Raw genomic sequence first — 23,996 nt, forward strand, 5'->3', positions numbered from 1 at the left:
AATTAAAAAAACGGTAACTACATACTAACTTTTTTCCATGACCCTCTTTTATTTATTAAAATTAGACTCGATACAAACGTCACTATAACGATAAAGAGAAAATAGTCCTAGGATCAAAACTCGCTTTCGATTTATACGACTTAAAAGGAACTATCCTATATTGCATAATTTCCACATTATTGATTTCTAAAGGTCATTTAAAGGATAACTTGATGACTGTCCCATGAAAACCGTTCTTTTGGTTTGCATTTAAAAAAAAACAACTCTTCAATTGATTATGAATCAGTTATGACCTTGGCAAAAGGTCATAATTGATTCAAAAAAAATCAAAAAAATGTGCTAAAGGTTTTTCGATTACTTTCCTATAGAACCAATTTTTGGCTATGCCTTTTTTAGGAGAAATATTAGTACCTTATACTTTACTCTTGCATAAGATCTACTATTTGTATCTATATACAGTGAAACTTCTCTAACTCGAATCTTCAAGGGACAGACTAAAAAATTCGACTTATGGAAAAATCGACTTACAGAAAAAAACGCCTAATTAAGTGGTTATTGTTTATTAGTACCAAAAAAAGTATTTTCTTCGTATAAAACTAAAATTTTGTATGTTGTATGTGTTACATAATATGTATGCATATCAATATGTTTATAAATTTTTTTTAAAGAAGTCAGTTATTTTTTTTGTGTGAAATTGGTCCATTTTTCCTTATTTCTTCTAATAAATTTAAAGAATTGTGTATTTCATATGGAATATTTTCTCTGGATATAATAAAACATCTTATCTTTTCAATAGCAGAAATCGTCTCGTCAATTGTAGGTGTCGGAACAGTCTCACCTTCGCTTTGGCCATCATCTTCATTTTCTTCAGGGTCTGAAAGAATACAAAACAATTCTTACAATCTAAAAAGGCATAATCTAGACTAGCCTACCTTTTTTATTTGGAACAAGATTTTCTATTACGCTTTCTAGGATCTCTTCATCAGTTGGAAAACCTGTTGTTTGTACATTATCATCAATCGTCACATAGTCTTCAAATGAAACATCACTCATGTTTATAGCCCTTCTGTATGAGGTCCACAGGGTTTTTAATTCAGATAATGGAACAAGGTCATCCTCGTCCCAGTTATCAGCATCTTGTTGAACTTTATCTTTAACAAATCCTGCTTTTCTAAAGCAATTAACAATGGTTTGTTCTTTTACGTCCAGAGTCCACGTTTTATTAAGATCTTGAATTGCGTCAAGTAACGGCACAGTTGTAGGAGTTGCCACTTCCATATGGGCTAAAACTTTCATAACAATCCGCTTCCTATAATGTTGCTTCAAATTTTTTATAATTCCTTGATCCATGGGTTGTAAGATTGACGTAAGGTTTAGGCGGAAAATATTCAAGTTTAATATTTTTTAACTTAGATTCAACAGACTTGGGATGTGCAGGACAATTATCAACGAATAGTAAAACTTTTCTTCTTTGGGCTGCAAATTTCTTATCAAGCTTTAATAGCCATTTTTCATAAATCTCACTTGTCATCCATGCTTTTTTATTAAACTCATAGTCCACTGCAAATGATTTAATGCCCTTAAAACAACGTGGATTCTTTGACTTTGATTCTTTGACCAATGATTAGCAACGTAAGCTTTTCAGTCCCACTCATATTACTTCCAACCATAACTGTAATTCGTTCCTTGCTGTTTTTGCCACCATAGCATTTTTGTCCTTTAAATGCTAGTGTTTTGTTGGGTAAACATTTAAAGAAAACTCCTGTTTCATCAGCATTAAAAATGTCATCCTTATCATATTGCAACGATCAGAGTGGGCAATACATTCTTTTGCCATTCTTCACAAGACAAGATTGCTTCATCAATATCTTCATTCACACAAGGTGTAAGCCTTCTCTTACAGTTTGAAGCGTAATCATCTTTTTTTTATAAAAGTCTATCCTTGTTTTTTAGGATCGTTGACAGAGTATTGGGTGGTATCCCAAACTGTTCGGCAATATCCTTCTTTTTCTTTTCACCTTTTTCCACTTCAGCAATTAATTTCAATTTCTCACACAATGGTAAGCACTTTAAATTTCTCTTAGCCGTAATTATTTTTAATAAAAACAAATTGTCTTAATTCGCATACGCACCAAAAAACTGTAACCACAAAACCGCCACGTCTCGCGATGAGAGCCTTTTTCCGTTTGAACTAATAAAAAGAAAAATGATGCAATAGCAAATCCATGTAACAAACAGATTTTTTCCTAGAAAAATGTCCGTACCCCGCAAAATTCGAGTTAGCCATCGGCAATGCGTTAAACGTTATTTCGACTTATAGAAAAATTCGAGATAGAGAAATGTGTCTTATAGAGATAAAATATCATATAAACTTGATGATACCTTTTTTGGTAGTATAAAATATTCGAATTAGGGAATATTTCGAGATAAAGAAGTTCGAATTAGAGGAGTTTTACTGTAGTTTATACCCATAGCAATGTAGTACAAAATAAGGATCTGTCTAGGAGATTTTTGGGTTTGCTGAGCGTCAATTCATACTTAAATAAAATGTAATAAATAGGTGTCTGAAAACTAGGAATTAATTGTAAATTACAACAAAAAGTGAGTTTTTGAATCCTATTCAAAGTACAAAAAAACTGTTCTATAGAAAGGTAATAAAGTTGACTTTTAAATGACCTTCAGGACACGCGTCAAGGTTACAATCAGTAAATCATTCAATAAGTTGATAAATTATGCATCGTGATTTTATGATCTTGAAAGACTTGGGACCTGGTGCACATGTTTTTAAAAATGTTTGGCCAAAAAGTCTCAAAATTAAATTGTCTCTGTGATTAAGCATGATTTCGTTTCTTATTACTCGAAATAATACTATAAAATGTCAAGAGAATTGCCTACAGGACAACTACAATTATTTTTTTTAAATTTAACATTCCGCATCTTAGAAACTATTCAGTGAGTTTTTGAGGAACAAAAATTGTTACTTTATAAAAATCTTAGAAAAGAACTTTGCTTTCTTTGAGTGAAACTCTTATATAAGAATATTCCAATTATTTCATAAAAATTTTCTGAAGAATATTGAAAATTTCTTAAAAAAGTTACCCAAACAAAAACTACTTTACTTTAATTACTACCCAAATTCTTAACTCTAAATTACGTTTTTACCCTCAAATCCATTCTCAGGAACGCCTCTATCTGTGTAAAAAAAAAGGAAATTATTCCAAGTGGTTCCTAAATTATGTCTAAAAATATAAATCTTGATTTGGGAACTAATATTTATAAAACCTTTTTTACATATTTTTAAAGTAAATTGGTTTTCCATCGAGCACTTTGTATTTCACTAAGATCTTGGTAGATACTTCCATTTACGTGTTCTATTCGCCGTTTACCAACGAGCCCCTATATATTTTATTACAAACCTCTAGTTATTTTAATCAATAGCCAATTTACATAATTACTATTTTTTCCGAGTTTTATTAATAAAACCCAAGTATTAATATATCAAACTAACTTTCTTAACTGCTTTCAAATATTCAACGCGGCATTCTAAAGTGAACTTGGAAAAGTTAGAAAGGACGATTAATTTTTAATTAACATAAGTCCGATAATGTTCTCAATTTTTTTTAATTTTACAAATTGAAAGAAAAACACCTATAAAGTAAATTCCTCATTTACGGATATTCAATATTTAACGTCGAATATCTAAAGATTGGATATACATAGAAAGCTGAAATTTTTACAGTTTATTTAGGATGTTAAGTGTTGTTGAATTCTATGAAAAAAATTGCGAAAAAAAAAAGTCGGCAACAAGCCCATTGCTCTACACCTACTTACATCTTTCATATTTCCCCCAAAAAAGTCTCCTCTATGAACCTCTAGTTATTTTAATAGATACTCCTACTTTTTGTCGGAATTTTGAGACGTTACCATAGTCATTTTACCATTTTTGATATCCATAGGTCAACCGTATTTTTTTTTCGAGCGTCTAGTTATTCTAATAAATAGTTCAATTTAGATAACGACAGAGTATTATAGAAATATACTAGTTAATTTTGAGGTTACAAGGTATGTATTAATACTTCCCAATTTGAGAGCTCTTGGACCTTGACTAACAAAATTTAATTTAATTCAGTGAGTTTTTGAGGTACACAAATTGTTACCTTATAAAACTCTTGGGAAAGAAATTTGCTTTCTTTGAGTGAAACTCTTATATTCCAAGTTTTTCAAGAATATTCCAATTATTTCAAAAGAATATTGAAAATTTGTTAAAAAAATTACCCAAAGAAAAACTACTTCAACCACTACCCAAATTCTTAACTTAGAATTACCTTTTTACCCTCAAAACCATCTTCTGGAATGCCTCTATCTTTGTAAAAAAAAATAGTAAACTATTCCTAAAATATAAATCTTTCTGTTAAAATTTGCTTCTCAACAATTCAAACTGGGAAGCTCTTGGACCATTACAGACAAAATCGTCCCTAACTAAACCTTTTTTTAGTTATAAGAAATGTTATGGTACGAAACATCGGGAAAGAAATGCTCTTCGTTTGCTATAAACTGCTGAATATTAAAATTATTTATGCAAATAATATTGAAGAACTTAGCAACGAAAAATCACCTCAACCAAAACTATCCTAGCTACCCAAATCTATCCAGAATAACGTTTCCAGCCTAAATTCCAGGAGCGAAATTCCTTTACGTTATTTTATTCAAATTTTGTCTATCATTGATGTGAAAAGAAACGAGAATAAATTTTTCACATAAACGTCTCGATGGGGTTTTTAATTAGTCACACATGACAAAAGTCCGTGTTAGTAAACATTTATCATATTCCGTTTAAGCTACTAAGAAAGCACCGACCCAATTGTTTATAACCCTGACTAACCTCCGTATGTAATTAACATAAATAAAAAAAAAAACAATTTACAATCCGGGGAAACACATTATTCACAAACACTTCCTATAAAAGCTTTGACTGAACCGAGCGAACAGTTTACTAAGGTTGGTAGGTCAGCAGATAAAAATTCAATTTTTTTTTAATGGTTGCCAATATGAAGTACTTTATTGCGTTGGTTTGTTCCTTAATTTGTTTCAATATTTTTTTAATTGGAATCAATGGGTCACCAGTGCCTGAAAATCAACGAGGTAAGTCAGTTAAACTGATGTCTAAAAAATATATTTACTATTAAAGTGTTGCTTTAAATAAATTTTTTATAAATCTAATTATTCCATTGGTAATTTTTTAAATAACTGTTCTGTTTTTGTTTTAGTGGGTAAGCCTACCATAGTGGATCCCAATAATCCTCCTTGTCATTTGGTTTGCATATCAAAAAGGGTTATGCCATTTCCGAATGAAAAGAATTGCCGTTGTAATTCGTTACTTAGGACAGGGTGATTGTGCTTTTTTAAATTTTGTATTGAATATTTTTGTCAAACCATGAATAAACTGCCTTAATATGTGGCGTTTTTGTGTATAGTGTGTTTTCTTTTAGAAATTAAACTAGCCACATGATTTCACTTTATAGTTTATGAAGATACCGATTTATGAAGCGATCCGAGCAGATCTGCAGGAAAGAGAGACTTTGAAAATATCTAAATTTGCCAATTTTTTTAAATTCAATGGTCATAGCTCAGAAAAAGCTTCCTGAACAGTAGCTAAGGAACAAAATGTATGTCTTAAAAAATTATCTGCTTGGAAGAACATTAATTGATTTATTCCAGGCAGTCAAGAGTTGATCTACTGATTATGACATCAAATGATAAATAAATTTCATTCTTCAACTGCCTGGAATAAATCAAATAAACTGCCTGAAAACTAATAATCGATTGTCTTGAAAACATATTATATGCTTAATTCTGGGCAGTTTAGGACCAAAATTGAAACACAGTCCAGGATTTTTAAATAAAAAAAAAGCTTGTTAACCAATTCTTTAGGAAAAGGTAAAATCTGACCAATATTCTTCCAGCAAATCTGGCTCTGAACATTCTTAAAATAAAAAAATAGTTAATATGTTTTTTTGTTTAGCCAATAATTAGTATCAAACTCTTTTTAACTATTCAGTTAAGAGGTAGTTAAGAAACAAAATTAATTAAGGAAAAATGCCTTTGAAACGTCTGAATTTTTATTGTCAGGTTCCAGGTAGTTGAGGACCAAAATAAGTTATGCTGGAAGAAAAATATAATTCTATTTATTCCAGGCAGTTGAGATGTAAATTAGGTTCAATTGCCTGAATAAAAAATGGATTTAGTTCACTACTTGGAAGAAAAAATGAATTTTGTTGATTCTAGGAGGACCAAAGTGAGTTTAATTGCTTGGAAAAAAACTAAATCCATATATTTTGTTTAGCCATTAATCAATATCAAACACTCTAGGAATTATTTATTGCAGACGACGGTTGAAGAATAAAATTTATTTAACTGCTTAAAAATCAGTATAAGAAGCATGGAAATGCATAATTTTATATATTCCAGGTAGTAAAAATGAGTTGATCTGATAGTAAAAATGAGTTGATGAATGATTGTTTGAAAAAATTATGGACATAATTTTGTCCATAATTTTTTCTTTAAATTCAAGGAAATAAAGAGCAAAATCTATTAAATTGCCTGGAAGAAATACAATTCAGTTCAAATGCCTGGATAAAAAAATTGTTTTTTTTCAGCATTGTTTCCATATTCGTTGAAAAATTCTGCAAAAAGTAAACAAACCACAGGTTAGGTTTGCTTTTAAATTAAAAGACATATATCAACGTCTCGTTTTCAATACCTATATAACAAAAACACCGGGTTATAAGCAAAAGTAAGGCAATACGAGCACTTTAAAAATTCGCAAAATTACCATTTTCGACGAGTCCAAAAATGAAGCCTAAAAATGCAAGATTTCAATTTTTCAATCTCAAATGCCTGGAAGAAGTTTAAAATTTCTTAAAATCAAAAGACAATAAATCATTTCAGATTTAAATGGTTGTCTTGATCTTCTGGAAATACTGTTTTTTCTGGCATAGTTGTAATCCAATTGTAATGAAAGAAACCATAATTTTGGTTGCATTCTATATGATAACAGACTGAGATGGCGATATAGGAATCCCAATTTAAGAAGAACTGTACTCTTAATCATCAATAGTAGAAAGTTTTAAGAATCACTTTTTTATGCCAGCGAATTAAGCTAATTTATTTGTTTTCCAGGCTTTCAGACTTATTTTGATATAATTTCCAAATCTTCGCTTCCTAACTTTTACGGCCTTCTAATGAACTGAAATCATTTCTCATCATTTCCAGGCTTTTAGATTTTTTTTTCATGTTATTTGAGGAATCATTTTTCACGACTTTCCAGGCATTTGAAGCCACGTTTTCAAGCGTTTTACATAATATTCCATTTATTCCAAGGATTTGTAGTGTTATTCCAGGCATAAGGTCTCGGCTAATAAGAGAGTTATGACTGAATAATTTTTAGGTTCAAATGCCCGAAAGAAATTTAAAATTTTTTAAACTAGCATAGTTTATCTAATTTTCTAGCATAGTTTATCTAATTTCAATGAAATAAACCGAAACCATCATTATATTTGTATGCTTTATGATAGCTCAAAGTGAAATGACGATATAGAAATCCAAATATTAAAAAAAACTGTACTTTTAAGAATCACTTTTTTATGCCAGCGAATTAAGCAAATTTTTATATTTTCCAAGCTTTCACACTCATTTTGATATAATTTCTAGATTTTCTATGCCAGACGTTTGCAATAATTTTTCATATCTTCCAGGGAATTTAAATAATTTTTCAAATAATGCAAATTTTTTGGGATATTTTAAATTTTATTCCAGGAGTTTGAAGTAATTTTAAGTTTTTCCTTTTCATTATTTAACCTCCCTATTTTCATATCTTCTAGGAGAATGGAATGATTTTATTCATATGCTTTCCAGTGGACTAAAATACTGTTTTATGAATGAATAATTTTTCACATTTTCCAGGCATTTAAAGCCGGTTTTTTGGAAAATTATATATAAATTTCCACACCTTCAAGGGATTTATTCCAGACATTGGGAATAATTTTCTTATGTTTTTCTTAATTTTCTTATGAAAAAACTTAAATTAATAAACAATAATCATTTTAGTCTTAAATTACTGTATGCATATAAGTCATTTTTTATGTCTTCCAGGGAATTGAAAAAAATATTTCAGAAGTTTTTTGGATTATTTTACATTTTTTCCAGTGGTTCTTTTCAGGGGTTTTAAGCAAGTTTATTTTTTTTCTTGGTGTTTCACGTAACTTTTAATCCCCTTCCAGTAAACTGAACTAATTTTTAATCTCTTCCAGGCATTTAGATTTTTTTCCAGGCATTTGAAGCCACGTTTTTTTAAGTATTTTATATAAAATTCCATCCATCTAGGCAAATAATTTTCTTAAGCATTCCAGTGGACTGAAATAATATTCGATCTCCTTCAGGCTCATGGAATTATTTTTGGCTTCATATGCCTGAAATTATATCAATCATACCCTGGAATCAAATTCAAAATTACTCAAAGAATTTGTAAGATTAGTGAAATTATTGCAATTCCCTGGAAAATTTAAAAAAATTATTTTAAATGCCTGGAACAAGGCTAAAAGTACCTGAAAAGTAATTTTAAGCTTTGCTTTTCATCATTTAACCCAACTTTTTATATCTTTCAGGAAATTGGAATGATTTTTATATCCTTTCCAGTGGACTTAAATAATTATTATGAATGAATCATTTTCCATATTTTCCAGGCATTTAAAGTTATGTAGCCAGGTATTAGTAATATTATTAGAAAATTATTTCAAATGCTTTCCAGTAAACTGATGTATTTTTTCATCTGTGCCAAACTTTTGGATATGTTTTTATGGTATCAAATTGTTCACTATTTCTAGGCCTTTGAATGTAAATTTTTTATTTTATTCCAGGCATTTAAAGCCGTTTTTTTTGAAAATTATATATAAATTTCCACATCTTCAAGGGATTTGTAGATTTATTCCAGACATTTAGAATAATTTTCTTATGTTGCTCACTGGACTAAAATGATTTTTGATATCTTCCAGGCTTAAATTGCCTGGAAGAAACCCAAAATCCAATTCAGTATAAATGCCTGGATAAAAAAATTGCTTTTTATTCCAGTATAACATTGTTTTCATATTATTTATGCTGTAAAAAGTATGCAAACCACAGGTTTAGTTTGTTTTTAAATTAAAAGACATATATCAACGATTAGTGAAATTATTGAAATTCCCTGGAAAATTAAAAAAAATTATTTCAAATGCCTGGAATAAGGCTTCAAGAACCTGAAAAGTAATTTTAAGCTTTTCTTTTCATCATTTAACTCAACTTTTCATATCTTCCAGGAGATTGGAATGATTTTCATATGCTTTACAGTGGACTAAAATACTGTTTTACGAATGAATAATTTTCCACATTTTCCAGGCATTTAAAGTTATATGTCAGGGATTAGTAATATTATTCCAGGCATTTGAAATAATTTTCTTATGCTTTCCAGTAAACTGATGTATTTTTTCATCTGTGCCAGACTTTCGGATATGTTTTCATGGTATCAAATTGTTCACTATTTCCAGGCCTTTAAATGTCAATTTTTTATTTTATTCCAGGCATTTAAAGCCGTTTTTTTTGAAAATTATATATAAATTTCCACATCTTCAAGGGATTTGTAGCTTTATTCCAGACATTGGGAATAATTTTCTTATGTTGCTCACTGGACTAAAATAATTTTTGATATCTTCCAGGCTTTTTGCATTATTTTTAGGTTCAAATGCCTGAAAAAAACTTAAATTAATAAACAATAATCATTTTAGTCTTAAATTACTGTTTGCATATAAAGTCATTTTTTATGTCTTCCAGGGAATTGAAAAAAATATTTCAGAAGTTTTTTGGATTATTTTACATTTTTTCCAGTGGTTCTTTTCAGGGGTTTCAAGCAAATTTAATTTTTTTTTGGTAATTCACGTAACTTTTAATGCCTTCCAGTAAACTGAAATAATTTTTAATCTCTTCCAGGCCTTTAGATTTTTTTCTAGGCATTTGAAGCCACATTTTTTTAAAGTATTTTATATAAAATTCCATAACTTCCATACATTCTAGAAAAATAACTTTCCTAAGCATTCCAGTGGACTGAAATAATATTCGATCTCCTTCAGGCCTATGAAATTATTTTGCATATGCCTGGAAAAAAGCTGAAATTATATCAATCATACCCTGGAATCAAATTCAAAGGAGCTCAAAGAATTCGTAAGATTAGTGAAATTATTGCAATTCCCTGAAAAACATTGAAAAATATTTCAAATGCCTGGAACAAGACTACAAGTACCTGAAAAGTATATTTCATATAAAATGGCTTCAAATGCCTGGGAAAACGTGAATAATTATTCCTTGTTGTGAAGAAATAGTTGATACTTGCAATGGAGTCGTAGCAAAAAAAGGTTTTTTGACATAAACTCAAGCCCTGGTATGTGTAACTTGTGCCAATTTTAAACTTTTTATCCCTTGATGATGGACACCGCTGTATTCGAAACATGTTGGGAATTCAAAACCAGAATTATGTTTAATAAACAAAAGGTGGAAGACTGTGGGATTTTCATTTTACCTTAGTTACTCTAAAAGCCTGGAAGTGAAAAAAAATTATTTGCATATGGCCTCTTTGACATCAGAAGAACAAAACTAATAGAAAACCGTTAAAATTTTTTTCTGAAAAATGTAATTTTTCGATTTCGAACTTACTATACCAGTGTGTCTTATTCCATACATCATGAAAACAGACCAGGTTACGAAGATCTCTGAATAGCAATTACAACAAATTTTTTCGGCAAATTATAAATGATTCCCACTCAACCAATACCCTCAAAATAAGGCACAAGATGACGCATGCCGCACATACACAAATCAAATATTTGAGCAGATATTTATCAACAATCGAGAGAGGAAAAAAAACCCGAACCTTTTAGCACCAATGCGAGTTCGAGAGTCGGTTAAGGCGCATGATACGAAGCGAGCGTCACTTTCCGCTTTTATACGGGAAAAAAAACGCCGGTGATAAGCGTCGCGACGCCGTCAGACGCTTTTCGAATCTCTTTGATAACGGTTTCAACGTGAGAACATTTTTGTGAATTAAATTTATCGGTAAGTTTGGTTCAATATTTACATACATGCTTATTACACTGATTTAGAGAGATAATTTTATAGGTAAATATTGTTTATTTTGAAAATAATATTTATTATTATTTTATTACATAGGTGTTAATCTGGATTCATATTTGAGCAGTTCTTTTTTTTTCTTTTCTGTGTGATTTTTCGGACTTGTGATTGTTTATATTAAAATATTTACTCTATTTGTTTATTGCGTGCGGTATCTTAGGGGCAAGTATTCTAATGAGAATGTATTTTTAAATGTAAAAGCACCCGCAGGTTGCCTAGGTGCTTAGGGTTGAACAAGAAATGTTATGTTGAATAACTTATGTAATAATTAATATTCTATTTGATTTGATTCTCATTAGTATGCACCCTAATGCATATGTTGCACAGCCGCGTATATCATAGAAACAAACAAAAAAAAAGAAATATAAAGAAGTCTTCTTAATATATATTATTGTGTTTAACGAGTATATTTAATAAGAAAAAGAGTGCACTGAAAAAAATGTGTAAGAATAAATGCTATAATTAGAGGAATTTTCCTTATAAAAAAAAGTACAAATAGGGACGGTAATAAATTATTAAAGTAACTTCTATAAAATTATAATTGGAATGTCCTTAAAATTGTAATTTAAAGTGTTGCAATTTGGTAACAAATTTTATACAATGTATCGAGAAATCTGATATATTAAAAGTAGGAGATACTGTTACAAACTTGAATAATCATAGATGACACGAAAAATAGAAAAATTTCAAATAATATTGAAAAGTTTGATGCCACATGTTATGAAAATAAAGTTTATTATTTGGAAGATATTATATTTCTCATTCATCATTATAATCATCATTATATTCCAGGCATTTAGAGCCAGTTTTTTTGAAAATTTTATATATTTCCACAACATCTTCAAGGGATTTGTAGCTTTATTCCAGACATTTGGAAGAATTTTCTTATGTTGCTCACTGGACTAAAATAATTTTTGATATCTTTCAGGCTTTTTGCATTATTTTTAGGTGCAAATGCCTGGAAAAACTTCAAATTTAATCTCTTCCAAGACTTTTTTTCAGGCATCTAAAGCCACGTTTTTTTGAAGTATTTTATATAAAATTCCATAATTTCCATCCATCTAGGCAAATAATTTTTCTAAGCATTCCAGTGGACTAAAATAATATTTGGTCTCCTTCAGGCCTATGGAATTATTTTTGGCTTCATATGCCTGGAAAAAAGCTGAAATTATATCAATCATACCCTGAAATCAAATTCAAAATTACTCAAAGAACTCGTAATAGAACTTTGAATAGTACTTTTAGTCTCTATCTTTCACAATTCCATTAATATTACTAACATAACTGAGAGTGCTGCTATATTGCTTAAGGTCTAAAATTGGAGATTCCTATATAAACATCTTTTCTTACTTATCCCTAACAGAGTGTTATAACACTTATACTACAAAACTGTATTTACTTACATTATTCTTGCCGAATGGTAAATCAATAATATTACAAGGCATAATAACGTCTAAATCTTCATCCTAAGACCAATATTTACCAAATTTTGAATTCTTTCAAGAATTCCATGTTTATATTTTCCACTTTCTCTATCAACCTCGTTTTCCAAAATAACTTGTGTATATCAATAAGAATGCAAATTACTATAAGATTAATTATGATCAGCTGCTGCAATTGTAATAAGAATAGGAAATTTAATAAGCAATACAAGTATTTAAATAAGGGATCCTAATCTAGTTATTATGTTTTTTTCTTTTTTAATATTTAAAATTTAATTTTTTGGTTTTATTTAAAGTGGTCTTATGGTTTCTGTTTAATTTTTCGAGCAAATGAAATAGAATCCTGGAATGATTGGATATATGTATCGAATAATATGTACGAATTTAAAACATATAAATAGAGAAATATTTAGTTTTTTCCGCTTGTTTGCTGTAGTAAAAAACTTATTTTAAATGTAACAAATTGATTACTATAAGATTTTTAAATTGTTAAAAAAAAATTGTACAAGTGCTTTCCTCCTGTCAAATAAAGCAAATAGTAAATAGTGCATGGATAACATTATTTTGCAAGTGGAAAGTTGGTTTTAAGACAGGTGACCAATTCAAATTATGTGTGTTTAATACACGTTAAAATTAAACCCACAGCCTGTTTCGTAAAAATTGTAGGATTGATAGAATTAAAACATACATTTTGTTAATAATTCCGCCACAAGGTTGTTATTATTACTTCTAGCCACCAATCACACTTAGACATATTTCAAAGGCTCAATTCACACCCTCAACTAATTGCTCGTTAAGCAACAAGGGTTTCAATATACAACGAGAACTTTTGCTCCTTAAAAGTCTTGACCTCTCTCGGCAAGTTATTCCAAAACCTGGTTGCAATGTACTCAAATGATTTTTGATAATTAGCTGATCTATGCCGTGGTACTCTAAAATTGTCAATAAGTCGTGTATTATATTTATGATAAAAAAAAACTATTAAATAAATCCTTTAAATACACCGGCTGACCTGTTTTGAGATTTCTATAAATAAAATTAAACATATGACCCTTTTTCCTGTTTTCCGTATTTAAAATCAAATTATTATTTAAATAGGGAGTAATGTGGGACGTATATAAAAGCAAACCTCATATAAGAGTGTTGTAATTCTTGGATTTTACGATACAACATTCCTGTGAGTGATTCACTATAAACAATATCTCCATAATCAACCAATGACAACACAAGATTTTCGCATAACCTATATTTTATTTTAAGATGATAAGAAGTTTTTTAATTTATTTAAATTCTTTAACCGCATGTAAGCAATACGAAGTTTAGCAGCAATATGATAAAAATTAGTCTAAAATTTTTTGATTCTTAGAACAATAGGCAACACATTTTGAATTTGAATTTTAATGTTATTTTTAATATGATTGTGATTAATATTATTATTATTATTAATAGGAATATTAAAGAAATATAATATTGTTATTTGACATAAATTTCCTTGCATTTTTGTGTGTCTTTTTTTAAATACTATAGGCTAAATTAGGTTTTGGCATTCCAATGCTACCAGGCTCGGATAGCACTCGGATATCATGATTTTGATCAATTTTTAAACTTTAAGAGTCAAATTTGATATAATCAAGAAGAAAAATAATTTTTCAAACTTAGTTGGTTGGAAAATTGGCTGTTTAGTAAATGCATGGCTGAATTCAATAATAATAGTTTTAGGCAGAAATTTGTAAATTGACATATGGACTACTTAAAATTAATTTTCCATAAACAGAATAATAAATAAAATTGTGTCAATAAAAAGACATCAAACTCAAGATTGAATATTTAACATTTGTGTCCACTTCCTATAAGTAAATATTCAAATTTTCTAAATGTCGATCTACTACTATACCACGACTGTTTTAACTTATTCAATCAGAAAAATAAATTCATTCGATTCATTCATCTACTTACGATAATCACTAATAACGAATCAAAACCTCTTTGACTAAGAAAAAAATATATGGAAAAGTATCATGGTATTTATTAAAAAAATCAATAAAATAATTAATCAAAACACGACCACGTTTGATCCTATATTGATTAATTACTGTTTGTTTATAGATACGGTTGTTTGCTACCACTTCACCCTAATTGGCTCTCTCAGACAATTATTATTGAGTCGATAACTAAACGAAAACTTTATTCGGGTATTTTCCTAATAATAAAATTTAAAATAACCCACTTGTTCTCGTTATGTAATTTAGCCATATGGCGGGCTCCTCTTCAAAAATGTATTTTCGTATAACAGCATGCATATTCATTAATAAATAGCTGTATTGAGAACTTAAAGAACTTTCCAAAAAACTGGAAAATAGTCAACGTTTTGCCTCTGGCTAAAGTTAATAACCCTACTGAACTAAGTCAACTAAGATCAATATCAAATTTTGCCGACTTTCTCAAAAATTTTGGAAAAAGCTATGGGAACTCAGATAATCAACTATGTTGATAGATTTAATATTATTCCTTCCAAACAGTCGGGATTTAGACCCCGAGTTCGACGGCACTGTGTGATATAGTGGACGATATTGTCACTTCTCAAGATTCCGGAAATGCCACTGTCTTGATACTATTAGATTATTCCAACGCATTTGATATGATGGATCATGTAAAATCTGTATTGTTGTGATGAATTCATGAGTTACTTATTTTATTGAGTATAACGTCACTTATAGTAAAAATCAATTTAGAAATTACTATCTTACAAAATTCAAAAGAAGAAAAAAAATAGACTTATCCACTTTCCACATCCACCGTCGATATACTTAATTTAATTTAAGTTCAATAAGTTTTAAATACAATAATTTACTTGAGGTATAATAGATTTTTTTATATACCTAGGAGCTGAGGTTTAATCTATTAATATCTGAGCTCGTTTCTTCTTTTCAATATCCCACCTAACTTTGTTATGAATATTAAAATTAAAAAACGATAAAAACAACGAGAAGACCTATTTTTAAAAAAATACCTAATTTGAACCAACATTTCGGTAGATAATAAAAACTTTTTATACAAACACGATCATATAAACTTTTTACCATTATTGGATGATTAGAATTAAAATTAAGATATCTATTAGTATGAGTTGGTTTACAGTAAATTCTAGTTTCACAATATCGAACGCGACGTTGGTAATCATCCAGTTTCAGCTGATGTACTTTCGTCCAGAATTTTTTGTACAGAATAATAAGTTAGGCCTAAACCACGCACTCCGGATGGAACCTTGCGGATATGCGTGAAAGTAGGCTAAAACATTCACGATGTTGTTCTCATCAGACGTTACAAGCTTGGGTAAACTTGTATCATTTTAAGTTGTGAATCAAATTCTATAAAGTTATTTGCACAAATTTACTTTTATCCATTTTTTGTAAATTGGGGTACATTTCGTTGAACTTTCAGCATGTTCTTGCTACAATTTAGTCACATTGCCCATGAATAATAAATAGATTCATCAAATCTACATTTGAATAACTAGTTCTTTCCATTTTAATGAATTTTTAGGTCACTATTTAAAAAAAATCAACGAAATGTAATCAACAAAAATTGCAGAAACCGAACCAGGTACCATCAACCATCAATCTGCTCGGGTATCTTTATAAAACTTAATTAATTCTTCACAATTTACGTTATCTGGAATATTTTAGGACGAGTTTTTACCAAAACAGATCAATTCACGAAACAATTGAACACTTATAGAGATTAAAATAATGAATTGGACAAATATTGGCTGAAATATGAATTTACACCTTATTAACGAGCCGTTAATAGATCGACCAGTTTTTCGTAGAGATCGTGTTGAAATTCTGATCTAGACTGGACAAATATCAAAGTGATAATAAATGATTTTTAATTATTAATATAGCGTGTCCCGAATATAATTTTTTAGTTACTGGTAGAAAACGGATCGTGTTTTGTTCATTTCTAAGCTTAGCTTGACATTCTGTATTGCGACTATTTTATTATAACATATTGTGTACTTCATATATTTTCCCAATCGTTAAAAATCTTATCAATAATTGGTTCAAGTGTGTTTATTTTATAAGTTATTAATAAAATAATCAAAGGAAATAACGCACTTAATTTATCTAGTTTACGGATGATACTGAAAGTGCTTAAATTCATTTATATATTAGTAAGTAATTAAAGTAACATTATACCGTGTTTAAGATGAGACACCCACTATATTTTTGCTAATATGTGTGTAAAATTCTCAGTTCGCCAAACAATAATCATAAAAATTAGGCCATAAAAGTGCGGTCGCACATTAAACCCGTTATTTAGAGCCGACTTAAGGCATTAGCAAACATCAACCATAAAACTTCATCAGATTTATATCGCGATTTATGGTTTTTTTGCCGTTTATCGTGGACATGTTTTGACCCTAGAAACAGAGCTTAGAATGGCAGTTAGGAAGAAAAACAGGGTGGCAACTTATTATTATTATTTAAATAGAACTCTGTATATTGCTGTATGTCTTTCAGAGTATTGTCTTTATTAATTTCTAAACCTACTTAGGCCCGGTTGTACAATGGGCGTTCAACAACAGTTCATAAAGATCTCCGGTTCAGCGGAATTAATCCGTTGTACAATGTTGGTTTAAACGATAACCTGCGGTTCATCTTGAACGTCCAATTTGGAGCGTTCAAAGGGAGTTGAAGCAAATTTTTGAGATGAAATTAATATTTAGTATATCATTTTGATATTTTTTATTTACGTAAATACAGCCGCCTTTCAATAATTATTGTGTTTGGTATGGTGCTAATTTATTAGCCACCAGGTACCCTAGATTTAGTTTAAAAACCATAAATTTAAAAATGAATCCTATTGGGGAAGATATTACGAATGACGATAATTTTCTGGAATTAGTAAATAAAATTTTACACCCTAGATAATCGTACTAGATAAGTGTACAGGGATAGACTGGATCATTTGGGATGATAAAGAATTTAAGGCTAGATTTAGGTTGGAAAAGCAAGCTGTAAGATTCATAGTAGATAAAATTTCTGAACAAATTTTATCGGTTACGGACAAATATGATGATTTGTATTAGTTCAATTACACTATTTATAGACTTTAAAAATACTTTTAGATTTTTTAAAAATTTACAATATTTAAGATTGAAAATGATTTAAAAGAAGTTAAAAAAACCTGCCATAGCATCAGTGTTATATTTTGATGTTAGTCCTGTAAGTTGGCTCCCTAATATTTCATGGATATCACTCTCGCTTGCAGTTATTGTTATAAATTTTTGCTTGGCCCTTTCTTTATATTCTCATACTTATTTTTTAGAAATGTAACAGTTCTAAGGGGCTCTCCGAGAACACTGTTAAATTCCAGACAAATTTTCTCCAAGGCCTCTGCTTTAATTTCATGATTGTTGTGATCCGTTTTCTTACATTCTATGCTTTCCTTGTATGTCTTTACTAAATTAATAAGAACATTTTCTTCTCTCACAGAGAAATTGCTTGCCCCATGTCAGATAAGCAGACCCAAACGGTTTGGCAAGCAGCAAGGCGGCACAAAACACACTCGGAATTTACGGTATTGTTTGTGTTCAAAAAATACTTATAATCGGCAACAGACAAAAAACAAAGGAAATAAATTAATTAATTTTAATGAATAGGTTAGGTTCTTCATTTCTTTTTCTTCTTTTTTATGTGGCCATTGCATACTTTAAATAGAACCTAGTTTAACTAAACTTGTACTGGAACAACACACGAACCTCTGAACTACGTTCAACGAAGAACCGCAGTTTAGTAGAACTTAAGTTGAACCACTGCTTGTACAACCGGGCCTTAATCATGAAAAAAATACGATCGTTGTGACATGGCCATGACTTATTATTTTCGAAACACCTGTAAATATTTCAAAAGAGACTAAATTATTCTATTTATTAAAAAAAAAATTGACGAAGTGGAAAAAACATGAAAAATTCCTATCAGTGCCTGGAATAAAATGAGATTTTATTCTAACGACCTGGAATATTAAAGGATTGCGAGGAAAATGTTAAAATATTTCAATAATTCTGAAATTTAAAATTAATAACAAAAATGTATCCCAAAACTTAAAAGAAAAATAATTTGAAACACTTGAAAGACATGGAAAATGACCCCAATCCTGGAATAATAAGAGATTTTATTACAAATGCTTGGAATATAAAAATTATTTGAAATGTTTGGAACACATGAAAAATTACATCAAAGTACTGGAATAGAACAATATTTTATTCCAAATACCTGGAAAATTAACAAAATATTTAGAAAACCTGGAAAATATTAAAAATCTGAACGTTTCTGCAAATAAAAACAAAAAATTAACCTAAAACTTGAAAATTTAAAAAAAAATTATTTGAAATGTTTGAAAAACGTGGAAAATGATCGTAAAGTCCAGGAATAAAACGTGATTTTATTACAAATGCCTGAAAACTTATGAAACGATTTAGAAAACCTGGAAAATGTTAAAGATCTGAAAGATTCTGGAAATAAAAACAAAAACTTATCCTAAAATTTTAAATTAAAAGAAAAATTATTTGAAATGTTTGAAGGACGTGGAAAATGACCGTAAAGTCCGGAAAATCCAGGAAATGTTTGAAATTTATTTAAAAAAAATTTTCTCCGATTTTTAAAAACTGAAAAGAAAAACGTATTTTAAAACATTAAAATTAAAAGATTTCTTGAATTAATTAATAAATTAATTTTAATTCTGTTAATAAATGCCACAATTTGTAAATGTAATTTGATCGGTTCATATCACCTTCTCAAGAAAATTGGAATAATCAATATACAGTTTATGAGCTAAATTATTATTTAAATGGCTTAAATCTGCTTTTTTTAAGTTGTCTCCAAACAATAATATTTTGGGAAACGATCGTAGATTTCTACATTTATCTACAAAGTATTTTTTATATTCGGGTTTTTACAAAAAAAATGAATATTAGTTGTGATACATCGTTAAAAAGGTAATTTTTCACAAATATTCAATATAGCGCCCATAAGAAAAAACCGAGTTGATGATGGTGGGCAAAAGACGAAACGTCGTATTAAAAATCTAAAAACACCATCATGAGGCAAGAAAAAGGTGGCAACCAAAAATGTCAATTATTTTAAAATCGGATAAGAAAAAAGCTCAGAAAAAAATAAAATCGATTTTTAAAAATTTCGAATATAGATCTCTTATAAATTCCGAGATCTTTATTTGAAACATTCTGTATAGGGTGTTATAAGAAAAAACTGACTGATCTGTCAAAATCTGACATTTCAAAAAGAAAAAAAAATGTTGATATTGGATTCAAAAATTTTAAGCAAACACCAAAAGTTTTATAAAAATACTTTTGACCTAAACCCTGTAGAAGGGAGGTCAATATACAGGGTGTCTACTATAAAAACCGCCAAACTTTAAGAGGTGATTAATAAAAGTCACTTGCAACAAAAAAGTCGTATAACATTTTTTCGAAAAGTTGTTAGCTCTTCTGGTATTTAAAAATTTCTTTGTTTTTCTTTTCATATAAACAAGAATATCTCCGTTACTCATACCACCCCATAAAATTTAGATATACCATCTGAAAGAGAATTAAATTTGCTATAAGATGGGTATATTTAAGTTTTTGAGTAATTTTTTATACCGGGTGTTATCAGAAGTTAAATGTTTGGTAATTTTAATGGTAAAAATTTTCAATTTTTGTGGTTTTCTTTCTTTTGCTCATGATATTGCTGTGAAAACAAATAGCTATCACAAAAGTAAGTATATCATTGGAAAGCATATTAAATGCAGTAGTTTTTGCTGAAGAAAAAACATGTCCCTATTTACCAAATTTTAGAAAAACGACAACGAAGAAGATACCACTAATTTTGCACATTTTCCAAATGTTACATTTAACTTCTGATAACACCCGGTATAAAAAATTACTCAAAAACTTAAATATGCCCATCTTATAGCAAATTTATTTCTCTTTCAGATGGCATATCTAAATTTTATGTGGTGGTAAGAGTAACGGAGATATTCTTGTTTATATGAAAAAAAAACAAAGAAATTTGATAAAATCAAAAAATGTTAAATACCAGAAGAACTAACAACTTTTCGAAGAAATGTTATGCGACTTTTTTGTTGCAAGTGACTTGTTTAATTACCTATTAAAGTTTGGCGGTTTTTATAGTAGACACCCTGTATAGGGAAAGATCCTGTACTTGTGGTAAATTTTACGTATGTAGGTGAAACCTGTAGGCCATAAAGAATTGATGAACATAAATCTTATATAAAACACAATGATTTTCAAAAATCCAAAATTACACAACATATATTCGACTTCGAAGGTACGATGTACATATCGGTATCACAATTTCACCGTCGTTTTCATTGTCGTTTTCTATTTTTCACATCTTCCATATTGATTATCTGATATAAGTACCTACGTTTTTTTTCTTCACAAAATTGGGTGTATTTTATATGAATATCCATTGTCTTCTTAGAGAATAGTGTAAAAACTATAATTACATCATTACATCGTCGAATATCCTTAGAATAAACTGTGCTGCCTTCTTGATTTAATTAATTTCGAAATTACGTAAATTAAAGGCAAATGTGTTTATAATGTTAAGTGAAGATGCATATAGCTACTTATTCGGTTGATTTTAATTATACATGAATTCCTTTGCTAAAGAGAGACGTAGAATAGGCCAATTAATAATTTGAAATATATTTTACTTCGTAATTTTTTCCATATTAAATTATATGAGGATCACACCCCATTACTTTTCCAAACAATTTATCAAATCAAACCATCAAATTAAGTATTTTTATTCAATAAATAGGTTTTTCGTTCTTTTCAATGTCAATAAAATGAACAATAAAGTTAAGTGAGAAATTGAACAGAAGAAACGAGTCCATCAGAGGTCGATAGATAAAACATCAGCTCCTGGATGTATAAAAAAAATTATTTGTAAGCAGAAGTCCATTCTTGAAAATTAAATTCAAACTTGAAGAATCGTTAATATTCAATTTTTTTTTCAATAACTGAGACACACCTGATGTACCCACTAATACATACAATATTAATATACAAATAAACGTAATTATTATAAAATAATTATTGTAATTCATTCATCAGCTAATCATCGATAGGTAAAGTCGTATATATAAAATGGCTCAATAGTGTCTGTGTTTCTTTTGCAATATATATATAATAAAAAGGTAAATGTTTTACTTTACTCGTGACAATCATCAGAATGTCCATTGTAAAATGTTTACATTGCTTTGTCTATATCAAACCATAGACTTTAAAAAAACGTAAATCAACGATTCACTTCGATACTGAAAACCATTGAATATTGACCATTTTTCTTTATGTTCAAATGCCCATAGTAGATTTTTTGTTGAATTGACTATAGAAAATCATCGACGTTCTGACCAGGTCAGAAATCAGAATTTTTTTTAAATGGTAGTATGTTCATTATAAAATGTTTACATTGCTTTGTCTATATAAAACCGTCGACTTTCTAGCACATAAAAATTAATGATTTTATTCACTTTGATATGGGAAACTATTGAAGAATATTGTTATTTTTCTTAATGTTAAAATATCCATGGTAAGATTTTTATTTTTCTGCCTATAAAAAACCTTCGATGTTTTGATACATAGAAATTATTTTTCTTCATTAAAAAAAAAATTGTGTTTAAAAATACTAAAACCGTAAACAAATCGACCTTTTTTACGTTCTAAAAAATGTATTTTTTCGAAATCAAACTAACTATACCTATAGTGGCTTATTCCCATCACCTAAAGCACGGAAACACCGGGTTATAATGGGATATGAACAGAACTAAAAAGAAATGGGAGCATTTTGAAAATGGGAAGAAAGGTTAAAATTTATAAAATCGGCTTTACCTTAAAATAATCATCGAAAGAGTTTGGAAAACAATTTTGATTGCACTTTCTCGAAAAAATTAACTTTTAAGACGTGAGAATAATAAGGGATCATTTTAGGGTAAGTTATGTCATGTTTCCAGATCGTACAACTGAAAAAATTTTTGACCGAGCAATTAACATTTGGGGTTCAATAAGGACAATCACCTTCGGTACACCCTCCCTTGGAAAAGTTACATTCAAGCCCGTAAAATTGCGTATTTAAATCGAAAATTAAAAAATTTAATATTTAGATTTCTTTTTCCAAGCTTTAAGGCGGGACTGATTAAACTACGAACGAATTTAACAAACTTGATTAAATTCAACCGTATTAAAAATGTCAAAAACGATTTCATTAAAAAGTATTCGAAGTTATAAGAGTCTTATTAATGAAATTGATTGTTAAATTGTTTTTCACTTCATTGAATCTTCTACTTCTTCCTTGGTTTAAAAAAATATGACGAACTGTTGTTGTTAAAAACGAATTGGCATTTTACGCGCGAACATTTTTGCTCTTGCATGTTAATTTCCATTTCATTCACGACGAGGCCATTAAAAAATGCATTAGGCCATCATCTTTTTAGCGTTTGCCGAAACGATTTCATTTCCTATATATAACGGCTATAAATAACCCGCTAATGTAGATCAGAATAACGCGCAAAAGAATTTCTTTGGTGTATATATTGAGTGATTCGTCCTAAATATTGATTTTGTTTTTGAAGTGGAAAACTTACTATAGAAAATGACCTTCTTGATCTTAAAATATTTCAAATTTAATCTCCAATGCCAAAGCCGCGAATGTGCAAATTTGTAGTTTTAAGAAAACCCCCATTTAATATTGGAATGAGCACTAAAATACACTCTTTTGCTTTAGAGTGCTGATATATAATTAGGATTGGTCACTGTTCGAGTTGCAAATTAAATTTATATTGATTTTTAATTTTTTTATTTATTTTCTTTAAGAGCAGAGTACATTTGTGGTTTTGGCATTGAGGGGACGTTATGCTAAAATAATTCGTGTTTAATTAAGGAGGCTTAGAAAAGTAGATCTGATCGTTTTTTATGTTGATTTTCTGACTGTTTTTATACATTCAAGGCACAATAAAATTGAATATTTCAAAAGTTGTCGTACATATCATACGATGTTGTATTTATTATATAAAATAAAGTCACCAATTTATGAACCCTAAAGTTAAAAATTTGAAAAAATTAATGGTCCCCCGTCGACCATGTTGTTTAATTTTGTAATTTGGAGTATCCGATTGTAATTATTCGATTGTTTTTTTAAGGTTTTGGCACTTTTTGAATTTTAAATAGAACTTCCCTGTATATTTCTGTATGTCTTTTAGAGTAGTGTCTTTATTAATTTCTAAACCTACTTAATCACAAAAAAAATACGATCG

The 23,996-nt window shown here is 29.1% G+C and overlaps 3 protein-coding genes and 1 long non-coding RNA gene across 8 annotated transcripts in view; 2 read left to right on the forward strand and 2 right to left on the reverse strand.

Moving 5' to 3' along the window:
* LOC126736227 (uncharacterized) overlaps window positions 1-23,996 on the reverse strand; it is a 71,302-nt gene that overhangs the window by 137 nt on the left and 47,169 nt on the right. The window lies entirely within an intron of this gene.
* LOC126736232 (tigger transposable element-derived protein 4-like) lies at window positions 18-4,113 on the reverse strand. Its single transcript, XM_050440497.1, has 2 exons — window positions 933-4,113; window positions 18-874 (listed from the first exon to the last, which is right to left on the reverse strand). The coding sequence occupies exons 1-2, from the start codon at window positions 1,348-1,350 to the stop codon at window positions 672-674; spliced, it is 621 nt and encodes a 206-aa protein (XP_050296454.1). The 5' UTR covers window positions 1,351-4,113; the 3' UTR covers window positions 18-671.
* LOC126736236 (uncharacterized) lies at window positions 4,803-5,471 on the forward strand. Its single transcript, XR_007660638.1, has 2 exons — window positions 4,803-5,142; window positions 5,268-5,471. It is a non-coding gene; the product is annotated as an uncharacterized LOC126736236 (long non-coding RNA).
* Window positions 10,950-23,996, forward strand: part of LOC126736226 (follicle-stimulating hormone receptor-like) — a 30,643-nt gene continuing 17,596 nt past the window's right edge. The window contains exon 1 of one of the 3 annotated variants that reach the window (XM_050440486.1): window positions 10,950-11,136. The gene's annotated coding sequence lies outside the window, so the exon portion shown is untranslated. The other 2 variants (XM_050440488.1, XM_050440489.1) reach the window with 2 other exon arrangements.

The sequence above is a fragment of the Anthonomus grandis genome, chromosome 5 (genome assembly GCF_022605725.1).
Source record: "Anthonomus grandis grandis chromosome 5, icAntGran1.3, whole genome shotgun sequence".
Taxonomy (NCBI): domain Eukaryota; kingdom Metazoa; phylum Arthropoda; class Insecta; order Coleoptera; family Curculionidae; genus Anthonomus; species Anthonomus grandis.